A 13,531-nucleotide genomic window follows, 5' to 3' on the forward strand; every position below is an offset into this window, starting at 1 on the left:
CCTCCCCAGCTCTCCACCAGCCCAGGTTGCTCAAGACCCTCTCCAACCTGGCCTTCAGCACCTCCAGGGAGGGGGCATCCATGACCTCCCTGGGCAACCTGTTCCCAGTGTCTCTCTATCCTCACTGCCAGGAAAACACAGCACCTGCCACCAGCTCTGCTGCTTGGGCTCCCTGTTGGGTGTTGGAGAAGTGCAGGACAGCTGCACCCAGGTGCAAAGCTTGGGGTGTAAAGAGCTGGGTCAGCCCTGCAGGGAAGATAGAAACTCCTTGAAGTGGTTAAAGGTTAATTGCAAAGAGCCCTGATGAGAGGACTGGCTGGGGGAGCAGGAAAAGGTGACCCCTGGGAGGGTGGCCCTTGGAAAGGTGACCTTTGGAAGGGTGACCATGGGAACAGTGACTCTTGGAAGGGTGATGCTCGGAAGGGGATCCTTGGAAGGATGATCTTTGGAAGGGGATCTTTGGAAGGGTGATGCTTGGAAGGGTGAAACTTGGAAGGGGGATGCTTGGAAGGGTGATGCTTGGAAGTGTGATACTTGGAAGGGGATCCTTGGAAGGGGATCTTTGGAAGGGGATCTTTGGAAGGGTGATGCTTGGAAGGGTGAAACTTGGAAGGGGATCCTTGGAAGGGGATCTTTGGAAGGGGATCTTTGGAAGGGTGATGCTTGGAAGGGTGATGCTTGGAAGGGTGAAACTTGGAAGGGGGATGCTTGGAAGGGTGATGCTTGGAAGTGTGATACTTGGAAGGGGATCCTTGGAAGGGGATCTTTGGAAGGGGATCTTTGGAAGGGTGATGCTTGGAAGGGTGAAACTTAGAAGGGGATCCTTGGAAGGGTGATGCTTGGATGGGTGATGCTTGGAAGTGTGATACTTGGAAGGGGATCCTTGGAAGGGTGATGCTTGGATGGGTGATCTTTGGAAGGGGATCTTTGGAAGGGTGATCTTTGGAAGGGGATCCTTGGAAGGGTGATCTTTGGAAGGGGATCCTTGGAAGGGGATCTTTGGAAGGGGATCTTTGGAAGGGTGATGCTTGGAAGGGTGATGCTTGGAAGGGTGAAACTTGGAAGGGGGATGCTTGGAAGGGTGATGCTTGGAAGTGTGATACTTGGAAGGGGATCCTTGGAAGGGGATCTTTGGAAGGGGATCTTTGGAAGGGTGATGCTTGGAAGGGTGAAACTTAGAAGGGGATCCTTGGAAGGGTGATGCTTGGATGGGTGATGCTTGGAAGTGTGATACTTGGAAGGGGATCCTTGGAAGGGTGATGCTTGGATGGGTGATCTTTGGAAGGGGATCTTTGGAAGGGGATCTTTGGAAGGGTGATCTTTGGAAGGGGATCCTTGGAAGGGTGATCTTTGGAAGGGGATCCTTGGAAGGGGATCTTTGGAAGGGGATCTTTGGAAGGCTGATGCTTGGAAGGCTGATGCTTGCAAGGGTGATGCTTGGAAGGGTGATGCTTGGAAGGGGATCTTTGGAAGGCTGATGCTTGCAAGGGTGATGCTTGGAAGGGGATCTTTGGAAGGGGATCTTTGGAAAGGTGATGCTTGGAAGGGTGATCCTTGGAAGGCTCATTGCATGTGTCAGTTGACATGATGCTGGTGGAATTCACCATGTCCCCAGCAGTTCCCCCATCCCAGCAGCACCTCCATGCCCCAGGCTGAGCAGAAGAGGCTGAGGTGGTGCTGGGGGGTTGCTTTCCTAGCCCCAAATTTTCACCTGGGGTAACCCCCAAAATGCTTTTTTCCTCCCTTCCCTCCTTCCTCCTGTCCCCCTGCACAGATGCTGCTGCTGCTGTTCTGCTCCAGAGGAATTTTCTGCTCTAAGCTTCACTTTGCTCCTCTCCCCAAATCCCTGGGGTTGGATCACGCTTGTAGAGCTGAGCAGCTCCTGTGTCACCGCAGGCTGGCTCCTGTCTGGAGCCCTGACAGCAGCTAATGCTGTTAGCCTGTGTCGAGGAGGGATTGCAGCATTAAACCTCCCCCCACACCTAAAGCCACCGCCACTCAGGCTGCTCTGCTCCCTGCAAGCAAAAAAAAAAGCAGCAGGAAACCACCTCCCCACCCCCCCCTTGTGGTCTTTGGACCACAAAGCAGAAGGTTTGCCAGGTTTTGGAGGTGAGTTTAGGGGGAGGTGGATCTCTGGGAGCAGCCCCCAGCTGCTGGCACAGGATCGTAGAAGCATTAAGGTTGGAAAAGATTTGAGTCCAACCGTCAACCCAATGCCACCCTGGCCACTAAACCATGTCCCCAAGTGCCATGGCCACAGGTTTTTTTTGAACACCTCCAGAGATGGGGACTCCATCAGCTCCATGGGGTGGGAGGTTTGGTCCAGGGCTGAAGAACCCTTACAGTGAAGAAGTTTCTTCTAATGTCCAGACTAAACCTCCCTTGGTGCAACCCGAGGCCATTTCCTCTGGTCCTGTTGCTCATCCCTTGGGAGAAGAGACCAACCCCCAGCTGGCTCCAACCTCCTTTCAGGGAGTTGCAGAGAGGCAGAAGGTCTCCCCTCAGCCTCCTTTTCTCCAGGCTCACCACCCTCAGCTCCTCCTCCCCAGACCCTTCCCCAGCTTCGTTGCCCTTCTCCAGCCCTTCAATATCCTTCTTGGAGCGAGGAGCCCAAACCTGACCCCAAGCACCCAAGCTGTGCCCTCCCCAGTGCCCAGCCCAGGGGGACAATCCCTGCCCTGCTCCTGCTGCCCACACCATTGCTGCTCCAAGCCAGGCTGCTGGTGGCTTTCTTGGCCACCTGAGCACACTGCTGGCTCATCTTCAGCTGCCAGCACCTAAGCACCGAGCAGATTAACTCAGGTCGTGGAGGACTTTGCTATCTTTAGGTGGAATGTGAAGGATTGGACCTCATCCTGCAGGTGATGAGAGAGAAAAATCCCTCCAGGCCAGCCCAGCTTGGGGCCACTGACCCCAGCTGATGTCCCCATCAGGGTCTGGCCCCTGGCCTCCTGCATTTCCACCTTTCTAGGCTCCAATCTGTCCCTGAATGCTGAGCCTGCTGTTAACTCCTCTTGCTCTCTCTTCTCGTGTTTGCTGTTATTTTTTAACACTTCTTTTTCTTTATTTTTTCTTTTTTTTTTTTCCAATCCTTCCCCCACTTTTTTCCCAAGTTCTTTCCCCCCATTTTTAATCTTTTTTCCTCAATCTTCCCCCCTTTTTAAAAATATTTTAAATTTTTTTTTCCTTTTTAATTTTTTTCAATCTTTTCCCCCCTTTTTCCTTCAGTCTTTATTTCCAATCTTTTTAAAAATCTTTTTCACCCTATCTTCCCCCCCCCTTTTTTTCCAATCTTTTTTCCCCCTATCTTTTTTCCCAATCTTTTCCCCCACCTATCTTTTTTCTTTCCATTTTTTCAATCTTTTTTCCCCTATCTTTTTTTCCCTTTCAATCTTTTTTTCAATCTTTTTCCCCTATTTTTTATCCCTTTCAATTTTTTTCAATCTTTCTTTCCCAATTATTTTCCCAATCTTTTTTTCCCTTTCAACCTTTTTTTCAGTCTTTTTCCCCCCTACCTTTTTTCCCCTTTCAATCTTTTTTTTCAATCTTTTTCCCAAGTATTTTCCCAACCTTTTTTTCCCTTTCAAACTTTTTTCAATCTTTTCCCCCCTTTTTTCCCTTTCAATCTTTTTTTCAATCTTTTTTCCCCTATCTTTTTTCCCTTTCAATCTTTTTTTCAATCTTTTTCCCCCCTATCTTTTTTCCCCTTTCAATCTTTTTTTTTCAATATTTTTCCCCTTCAATCTTTTTTCCAATCTTTTTTCCCCTTTTAATCTTTTTTTTCAATCTTTTTCCCCTATCTTTTTTCCCTTTCAATCTTTTTTTCAATCTTTTTTCCCCCTATCTTTTTTCCCCTTTCAATCTTTTTTTTCAATATTTTTCCCCTTCAATCTTTTTTCCAATCTTTTTTCCCCTTTTAATCTTTTTTTCAATCTTTTTCCCCTATCTTTTTTCCCCTTTCAATCTTTTTTTCAATCTTTTTCCCCCTATCTTTTTTCCCCTTTCAATCTTTTTTTTCAGTATTTTTCCCCTTCAATCTTTTTTTCCAATCCTTTTTCCCCTTTCACTCTTTTTTTCAATCTTTTTTCCCTATCTTTTTTTCCCTTTCAATCTTTCTTCAATCTTTTTTCCCTATCTTTTTTTCCCTTTCAATCTTTCTTCAATCTTTTTTCCCCTATCTTTTTTCCCCTTTCATTCTTTTTTTAATCTTTTTTCCCCCCTATCTTTTTTTAAAATCTTTATTCCCCGATCTTTTTTTTCCCGATCTTTTTTTCCCAATCTTTTTTTTTCCCAGTCTTTTTTTTCCCCAATCTTTTCTTCCCCCAATCTTTTTTCTTTTTTTTTTTTTTTTTGTTTTCCCCCTCATCTTTTTTTTTTTTTTTCTTTTTTCCATCATCATCACTACTATTATTTTCCTTTCCCCCCATGCCTCAAAGCACCACCCTCTCTTCCCAGAGCCTGCCTGGAGGGAAGGCATGGTCTGTACAACTGCAATTATTTCGAAGAACAGATGGAGTGAGGAGCAGAAAGTCTGTTAATAGTAATAGAAATGCTACATGTTAACCTGGACAGCACACGATGACAGTCCCATGACTACACGTTCTGTTCCCACCAGCTGGGCTCCCCCGAGCAGAGCCGAGAGAGATTTCAGCGACGCCCTCCCCGGCTCCCCCACCCTCCCCAAAGTTAGAGCTCAAATTCCTTCACACTTCCAGCTTAAGGGGTTTTGGGTTGTTTGGCTTCTTCTCGCTCCCCTCCTCCTCCTTCTCCTCCTTCTCTTCCCCATTGAATGCTGATTTCAGCACCAGCAAGGAATATTGAGGAGTTTTGTGTTCCTGTTTTCTTTCTTTTTTTTTTTTTTTCCTCCTGGGATGCTCTTGGTGATGCAGGAGGCTGCAGCTGGGAGCAGGATGGGGAGGGGAGGTGACAGCTCTGCTCCAGGGTCCTGAGCTTTGACCTCACACCTTGGCACTGGCAGGGCTCCCTTTTCCATGCACACATCTGCATGCATGGTGGAACCCTACCAAGATGCACATCTTAGGATGGTTATGGTTGGGAAAAGCCTCTAAGAGCATTGAGCCCAACCACAACCCAGCACCACCATGGCCATTAAACCATGGCCCAAACATCCCAGGATCCTAGGATGGTGAGGGTGGGAAGGGAACCTCCAGAGATCATCCAGTCCAAATCTCCTGCTCCAGCAGGGCACCCACAGCAGCTTGCCCAGGAGCACAATGTCCAGGGGGGGTTGGGAACTCTCCACACAAGGACACTCCACAACCTCTCTGGGCAGCCTGCTCCAGCCCTCCAGCACCCTCACAACAAACAACTTTCTCCTCCTCTTCACATGGAACCTCCTGGGTGCCACTTTGTGCCCCTTGCCCCTTGTGCTGTCCCTGGGCACCAGTGAGCAGAGTCTGGCCCCAGCCTCTTGCCCCCCACAGCTCCTTTAGCTCTTGCTGAGCATTGCTCAGCTCCCCTCTGGGGCTGCTCTTCTGCAGGCTCTCAGCCCCAGGGCTCTCAGCCTTTGCTCCTCCCAGAGCTGCTCCAGGCCCCTCAGCAGCTTCCCAGCCTCCTCTGGACTCTCTCCAGCACTTCCCTGTCCCTCTGGGACTGGGCAGCCCAGAACTGGACACAAATTCACCTTGAGCCAGTCTGGGATTAATGCACTGGGGGCAGGGGCACCTCACCAGCTGTGCTCCCAGGCAAGGCAGTTGCATGAGCTTGGGATTTTCTCTGCAACTCTTGCAAGCTGTTTGCTAAATGAGTTCAATTCCCTCTTTCCTGGTTAAACTGCTTCTTGTTGTGGGGTCTGTGAGTTGGGCTGAGTGAGGCTCAGCTCCAGTGGCCATCAAAGGGAAGGGTCTGGAGGGTGTCTCTGGCTATGGCACTACCCCAGGGCTCTCTTGCCCCATTTACCCCCACCAAAGGTTGGGAAATAGAGTGGGGAGGAGGGGAAAAAAAAGGTTGTGCCAGCCCCAGCAACCTCACTGTGAAAATCCCTGCAGCTATCACAAGCCACTGGGGGATTTATCCAGTGAGCTCCAGCTCATTTGGGTGGGAATGGCCAGGCTAAATCTGCAGCCATTTATGAAAGCCCAGCCCCTGGGCTCGCTGGAGCCCAGTGTGGCACTGCTGGGAGCTGGCAGATGCACCTGCAGGATTTATTAGGAGATAGATCTCTTAATCTGGGTGCTTGCAGGATAAGCTGGTGCCTGAGGTCCTGCCAAATCCCCGGAGATCAGCAGGTTTTCTATCCACAGCCTCCAGAGGTCACTTTAAACCCAGCTCCATCCTCCAGAGACCAAAATATCCACCTTGGCTCACAGAGGTGGTGCCACCTTTGGGTGTTGGGCACCCTCAGAGGGCTGGGGAGATGCTGTGGGGCTGAGTCAGCAGCATCTGTGAGTCCCCTCTGTCTCTTTGTCCAGTTGCCATCACCCAGGAGAGGTTGCCCAAACCCCTGGGTGTGTTGTGAGGCAGAAGCTTTGCCTTCTTCCAACCATCTCTGGTGCATCTTGGGGTTGGTTTGGGGTTTGGTAGGTAGAGCTCAGCTCCTCACAGCCACCCTCAGGGAGTCACTGAGTCATGGAATCACATCAGCTGGCTAAGCTCTGTAAGAGCATCCAGTCCAACCATTCCCTAAATCTACCAAGGCTGAGGCTACACCATGGCCCTCAGCACCACATCTCAGAGGCTCTGAAGCATCTCCAGGGATGGGGACTCCACCACCTCCCTGGGCAGCCTGGGCCAGGCTTTGAGAACCCTTTTAATGAAGAAGTTTCTTCTAATGTCCAACCCAAACCTCCCCTGGGGCAACTTGAGGCCATTTCTTCTCATCCTGTTGCTTGTTCCTTGGGAGCAGAGCCCAACCCCCACCTGGCTCTAGGCTCCTCTCAGGGAGTTGTAGAGAGCCAGAAGGTCTCCCCTCAGCTTCCTTTTCTCCAGGCTCAGTTCCCTCAGCTTCTCCTCCCCAGCCCTGTTCTCCAGACCCTTCCCCAGCTTTGTTGCCCTTCTCTGGACTTTTTCCATCTCCTCAATGTCCTTCTTGGTGTGAGGGACCCAACCTTGACCCCAGCACTCAAGGTGCCTGGGACATCTATCCTGTCCCTGACCACCACCCCAGGGCTGGAGCTGGATTTGAGTCCTGGGCCCCTCTGCCAAGGACTGCAGCCCTTGGTGGGAGGTGCCCTGTGCTGGGGCACACTGCTGTGCCTGCTGCTGCTGCCAGCTGTGGTTAGAGGATGGCTGGCAGGGGAGGAAGCTCTCTTTGGTGCCTGCTATTTGGAGGCAGCAGGAAACCTTCTGTCTTTCCTCTCTTTGAAGAGTTAGATGAGGTGAGGAGGAGACCAAGCAGGTCTGTGGCCCAAGCCTTCCCCTGAGGCAAGTCCATCCTTCACTTCCTCTGCTCCCTTTGCAGCAATCTGACCAGAAAAATGGGAAAAGGGGGGGGAAGGGGTGGGAATTAGGAGCTGATAAAACTCCTGAAGGCTGCTCCTTGCTCACACACCACAGGTGCAAGCTCCCCAGTCCTGAACCTCCTTCCCACAGCTCTCTCCTCTCTTGCAGGCCAAGAAGTACCTCCTGATGCTGGTGGATCCTGATGCTCCCAGCAGAGCCAACCCTAGGAATCGCTTCTGGAGGCACTGGCTGGTCACTGACATCCCAGTGAGTCCATGGGGGTCATCTGGAGGAGTCTCAGTATCTTGGGGTGTCCCCCAGGGCCAGGGGGTTGGGGTTTGGGTGTTGCTGGCCCTGGAAGGTTGGCTTTGCATGGCAGTGAAATCCCAGAGGAGGAGGAATGGGGGTGGTGCTGGCTGTGTAGGTAGGGAAGTGCTTCCTCAAGCTATATAGAGCAGAGCTGGTCCAAAAATATTGCTTGGCTGAGGGGTTTTTATTTTTCCCCTCCCCCCCCCCTCCTTTCTTCTAAGGAAATGCTGAAAAAAACCCAACCCAAACCTCTCCTTCCTAACTCCCCACCACGTTTTCTCTGCAGAGACAAACACTGCCTCCAAATCTCTCTCTCTCTGCTGCCATTGATTTTTTTTTTTTTGGGGGGGGGAGGGTTAAAGAAGCAGTTTGGGTGGAAAAATCTCTTTTTTCTCTCTCTCTTTTTTTTTTTTTTTTTTTCCCTTTTTCTTTTTTTGCATGGGAGAAGCAAAACAGGGAGGAAAAAGGGGTTGGGGCAAAATGGCTGGAAAGCAGATCTGGAGAAAAGGCCTTGGGGGTGCTGGTGAAGCTCAGCAGGAGCCAGCAGTGAGCACTTGCAGCCCAGAGAGCCAAGCAGAGCCTGGGCTGCAGCAGGAGAAGTGTGGCCAGCAGGGCCAGGGAGGGGATTCTCCCCCTCTGCTCCACTCTGCTGAGACCACACCTGGAGCTCTGCATCCAGTTCTGGAGCCTCTGTTCCAGGAGGGATCTGGAGGTGCTGGAAGGTGTCCAGAGAAGGGCCATGAGGATGAGCAGAGGGCTGGAGCTGCTCTGCTCTGAGGACAGCCTGAGAGAGTTGGGGTTGTGCAGTGTGGAGAGGAGAAGGCTCCGAGGAGACCTTCTTGTGGCCTTGCAGGATCTGAAGGGAGCTCCAAGAATGCTGGGGAGGGACTTTTGAGGGTGTCAGGGAGTGATAGGACTGGGGGGGATGGAGCAAAATTAGTGGTGGGGAGATTCAGATTGGATGTGAGGAAGAAATCCTTCCCCAGGAGGGTGGGGAGAGACTGGCAGAGGTTGCCCAGGGAGGTGGTGGAAGCCTCATCCCTGGAGGTTTTTGCAGCCAGGGTGGAGGTGGCTGTGAGCAACCTGCTGTGGTGTGAGGTGTCCCTGCCCATGGCAGGGGGGTTGGGACTGGCTGAGCCTTGAGCTCCCTTCCAACCCTGAGAGTTCTTTGATTCTATGAAAATGTGGCTTGAATCCCTCCTGCTTCCCAGCTCTGTGGGCTTGGGTGGCTGAGGCTGTCCCAGTACAGAGCTGGTTTGCAACCTGAAAGGTTTTGGGCAGTTCAGTTTCTTCCTCTCTCGCTTGCTTTTATCTTTTTTTTTCTTTTTCTTTTTTTTTTTTTTTTTTTTTTTTTTTTTTTTTTTTGAAGTTTAGGTGTTTCAGCCCTGAATCAATCTCTCTAATAATCTGACTACTAAAGTCTAATTAAGATATCAATTAATTTGCAGCAGGCATTTAGCAAGAACTATCTCCTCATTCTCCTCTATTCTTCTCCCAAATTACCACTGAGGGCTTTTTTTTTTTCTTTCCCTTCAGATACCTTAATTAGGCTTTTTTTTATTATTATTATTGTTAATGGGAATATTGAAGCAAATTAAAATTGGGATATTAATACATTCCCTGAGTTCCATAATTGGCTGAAAAATAGAAAGAGCTCCCAATAATTGGAGAGATTTGTGGCAGGGGGGGTGGGGTGGGGGTGGGTCTGGGCTTTGCTTTTAATCCTTGGCTGCCACCATTGCTGCATTTCCAACAAGAAGGGCCTGAAAAGTCTAAAAATAATTAGATTTTGTGCTAAACTTGAAGGAATGCTGAGCTCCTCCTTCCCCTTCTGCACACAGATCCTCAAAAAGCCTTTCCTGATATGGTCATAGAATCATTCAGGTGGGAAAAGACCTTAAAGATCATCAAGGAACAGGTTGCCCAGGGTGGAAGCCTCATCCCTGGAAGTTTTTGCAGCCAGGCTGGATGTGGCTGTGAGCAACCTGCTGTAGTGTGAGGTGTCCCTGCCCATGGCTGATCCTTGAGGTCCCTTCCAATCCCAATTCTAAGTCCAACCAGAACCCAACTACCATCACCCTGAAGTGTCACATTGTTGGGGTTTTCCTTCTTTTTTTTTTTTTTTCTTTTCCCTTGGTTATAAGATCAAGGAGGGAAAGGTGGGAATTCAAACCAGCTCTCCAGAGAAAATGGAATGTGGTTTGTCACAGAGTCATCAAATGGTTTGGGTTGGAAGGGACCTTAAAGATCCCAGAGCCATGGAGTGGTTTGGGTTGAAAAGGAGCTAAGTTTGACAGGCTGGAGAGGTGAGCACAAGCCAAGCTCAGGAGGTTCAACAAGACCAAGGGCAAGGTCCTGCAGCTGGGTCAAGGCAATCCCAAGCACAAATCCAGGCTGGGCAGGGACTGGCTGGAGAGCAGCCCTGAGGAGAGGGACTTGGGGGTGCTGGGGGATGAGAAGCTCAGCAGGAGCCAGCAGTGAGCACTTGCAGCCCAGAGAGCCAAGCAGAGCCTGGGCTGCAGCAGGAGAAGTGTGGCCAGCAGGGCAAGGGAATCAGGCAGGGTTGGAAAGGACCACAAGGCTCAGCCAGTTCCAACCCCCCTGCCATGGCCAGGGACACCTCACACCAGATCAGGCTGGCCAGAGCCTCATCCAGCCTGGCTGCAAACACCTCCAGGGATGGAGCCTCAACCACCTCCCTGCACAACCCATTCCAGGCTCTCACCACTCTCATGGGGAAGAACTTCTTCCTCATATCCAGTCTGAATCTCCCCACTTCTACTTTTGCTCCATTTCCCTCCAGTCCTATCACTCCCTGATAGCCTAAAAAGTCCCTCCCCAGCTTTCTTGGAGCCCCCTTCAGATCGTGGAAGGCCACAAGAAGGTCTCCTGGGAGCCTTCTCCTCTCCAGACAGCACAACCCCAACTCTCTCAGGCTGTCCTCATAGCAGAGCAGCTCCAGCCCTCTGCTCATCCTCATGGCCCTTCTCTGGACACCTTCCAGCACCTCCAGATCCCTCTTGGAACAGAGGCTCCAGAACTGGACACAGTAGCTCCAGGTGTGGTCTCAGCAGAGTGGAGCAGAGGGGCAGAATCCCCTCCCTGGCCCTGCTGGCCACACTTCTCCTGCTGCAGCCCAGGCTCTGCTTGGCTCTCTGGGCTGCAAGTGCTCACTGCTGGCTCCTGCTGAGCTTCTCCTCCCCCAGCACCCCCAAGTCCCTCTCCTCAGGGCTGCTCTCCAGCCAGTCCCTGCCCAGCCTGGATTTGTGCTTGGGACTGCCTCAACCCAGTCCAACCAGCAACCCCAACCCCACCATGGCCACCAAAGCCTGGCCCCAAGGGCCATGGCCAGAGGTGGGAGGGGATGATCTCTGGGGGAAAGGCTGGCAGGTGGCTGGCAGATATCAGGGTTTTCATAGAATGATGATGGAATCATGGAATGGGTTGGGTTGGAAGGGACCTTAAAGATCATCCAGTTCCAACCCCCCTCCCATGGGCAGGGACACCTCTCAATAGCTCAGGTTGCTGAAGGCCTCATCCAGCCTGGCTTTGAGCATCAGCATCCCCTTGGCACCACAAATGGACCAGACCCTCTGTGGGTGATGGGCACCACTGGTGAGGTAGAATCATTAAGGTTGGACCTCCAAGATCATCCAGTCCAACCAGCAACCCCATGGCCACCAAACCCTGGCCCCAAGTGCCATGGCCACAGGTTTCTGGAACACCTCCAGGGATGGGGAGTCCACCACCTCCCTGAGCAACCTGTTCCAATCCCTGACCAAAGATTTTTTTTCCCTCATCTCCAACCTAGCCCTCCCCTGGGGCACCATTTCAGGCCATTCCCTCTCCTTCTTTCACCTGCTCCTAGGGAGAAGACAACCAACCCCCACCTCACTGTGCACATTGCACCCTGAGACACCACCCAATCCCCCCTCACCCTTTCAGGGCACCAGGAACAACCACACCTGGGCTGAGTCCCTGTTGCTGGGGGGTGCAGCTGGAGGGCTCCTTGCATCCCACCACCAGAGCTTTCCCCCAGGCCCCTTGTCCCCAGATGGCTTCTGTGAAGCTCCCGGGGCTCAGCCACGTGGTGTCTCGTTGAGATGCAGATCCTTTTGGGGGGTATCTGGAAGCCTTGGCTCTGAGGAGCTTCAGCTGACAGCCTTATTTGCACACTGCCTCGAAAATAACCATGTAGGCTTCACATGACACCTTCTGTTGCTTTGCTGCCTCAGAGGGGCTTGCAAGTGCCTTGTTTTCCCGGGAGGGATGGGGTGGTCGGTGGGCTGCCGAAGCCCCTGCGCCTGGCAGCCCCCCAACATCACCCAGCATCACCCCAGAATCATCCTACCATCACCCAGCCTCACCCAGCATCACCCCAGCATCATCCCGAATCACCCCGGCATCACCCCAGCATCACCCCAGCATCATCCCAGCATTGCACCAGAATCACCCCAACATCACCCACAATTGCCCCAGCCTCACCCCAGCATCATCCCAGCATCACCCCAGCATCATCCCAGCATCACCCCAGCATCATCCCAGCATTGCACCAGAATCACCCCAACATCACCCACAATTGCCCCAGCCTCACCCCAGCATCATCCCAGCATCACCCCAGCATCATCCCAGCATCACCCCAGCATCATCCCAGAATCACCCAGAATTGCCCCAGTATCATTCCAGCATTGCCCCAGCATCACCCCAGCATCACCCCAGAATCATCCCAGCATCACCCCAGCATTGCACCAGAATCACCCCAACATCACCCCAGCATCATCCCAGCCTCACCCCAGCATCATCCCAGCATCACCCCAGCATCATCCCAGAATCACCCAGAATTGCCCCAGTATCATTCCAGCATTGCCCCAGCATCACCCCAGCATCACCCCAGCTTCACCCCAGAATCATCCCAGAATCATCCCAGAATCATCCCAGCATCACCCCAGCATCACCCAGAATCATCCCAGCATCACCCCAGCATCATCCCAGCATTGCACCAGAATCACCCCAACATCACCCACAATTGCCCCAGCCTCACCCCAGCATCATCCCAGCATCACCCCAGCCTCACCCCAGCATCACCCAGAATTGCCCCAGCCTCACCCCAGCATCATCCCAGCATCACCCCAGCATCACCCCAGAATCATCCCAGCATCACCCCAGCATTGCACCAGAATCACCCCAACATCACCCACAATTGCCCCAGCCTCACCCCAGCATCACCCCAGCATCACCCCAGAATCACCCAGAATTGCTCCAGCATCATCCCAGCATCACCCCAGAATCACCCCAACATCACCCAGAATTGCCCCAACATCACCCAGCATCACCCCAGAATCCCCCAGCATCATTCCAGCATCACCCCAGCATCACCCAGAATCAGCCCAGCATCATTCCAGCATTGCCCCAGATCATCCCAGCATCACCCCAGAATCACCCAGAATTGCCCCAGCATCATCCCAGCATCACCCCAGAATCACCCAGAATTGCCCCAGCATCACCCCAGCATCATCCCAGCATCACCCCAGCATCACCCAGAATTGCCCCAGCTCTGGATTTGCTTCTCCTAGGTGAGTTTTGTGGTTGGAGCAGCCCATCCCATCCAATCCCATTCCATCCATCCACTGAGGCCTTGAGCACCCTGGGCTAGTGGGAGATGTCCCTGCCCATAGCAGAGAGGTTGGAACTGGATGATCTTTAAGATCCCTTCCAACCCAACCCATTCTATCATTCTATGATCCCATCTCTTCCCATCCCATCCCATCCCATCCCATCCCATCCCATCCCATCCATCCACTGAGACCTTGAGCAACCTGGG

The 13,531-nt window shown here is 52.1% G+C and overlaps 1 protein-coding gene across 1 annotated transcript in view; it reads left to right on the forward strand.

The window, feature by feature from the left end:
* PEBP4 (phosphatidylethanolamine binding protein 4) overlaps positions 1 to 13,531 on the forward strand; it is a 102,964-nt gene that overhangs the window by 54,453 nt on the left and 34,980 nt on the right. The window contains exon 3 of the mRNA XM_054398644.1: positions 7,570 to 7,668. Coding sequence (XP_054254619.1) covers positions 7,570 to 7,668 — 99 coding nt within the window. The remainder of the gene's footprint in view (positions 1 to 7,569; positions 7,669 to 13,531) is intronic.

The sequence above is a fragment of the Indicator indicator genome, unplaced genomic scaffold (assembly GCF_027791375.1).
Source record: "Indicator indicator isolate 239-I01 unplaced genomic scaffold, UM_Iind_1.1 iindUn_scaffold_71, whole genome shotgun sequence".
Taxonomy (NCBI): domain Eukaryota; kingdom Metazoa; phylum Chordata; class Aves; order Piciformes; family Indicatoridae; genus Indicator; species Indicator indicator.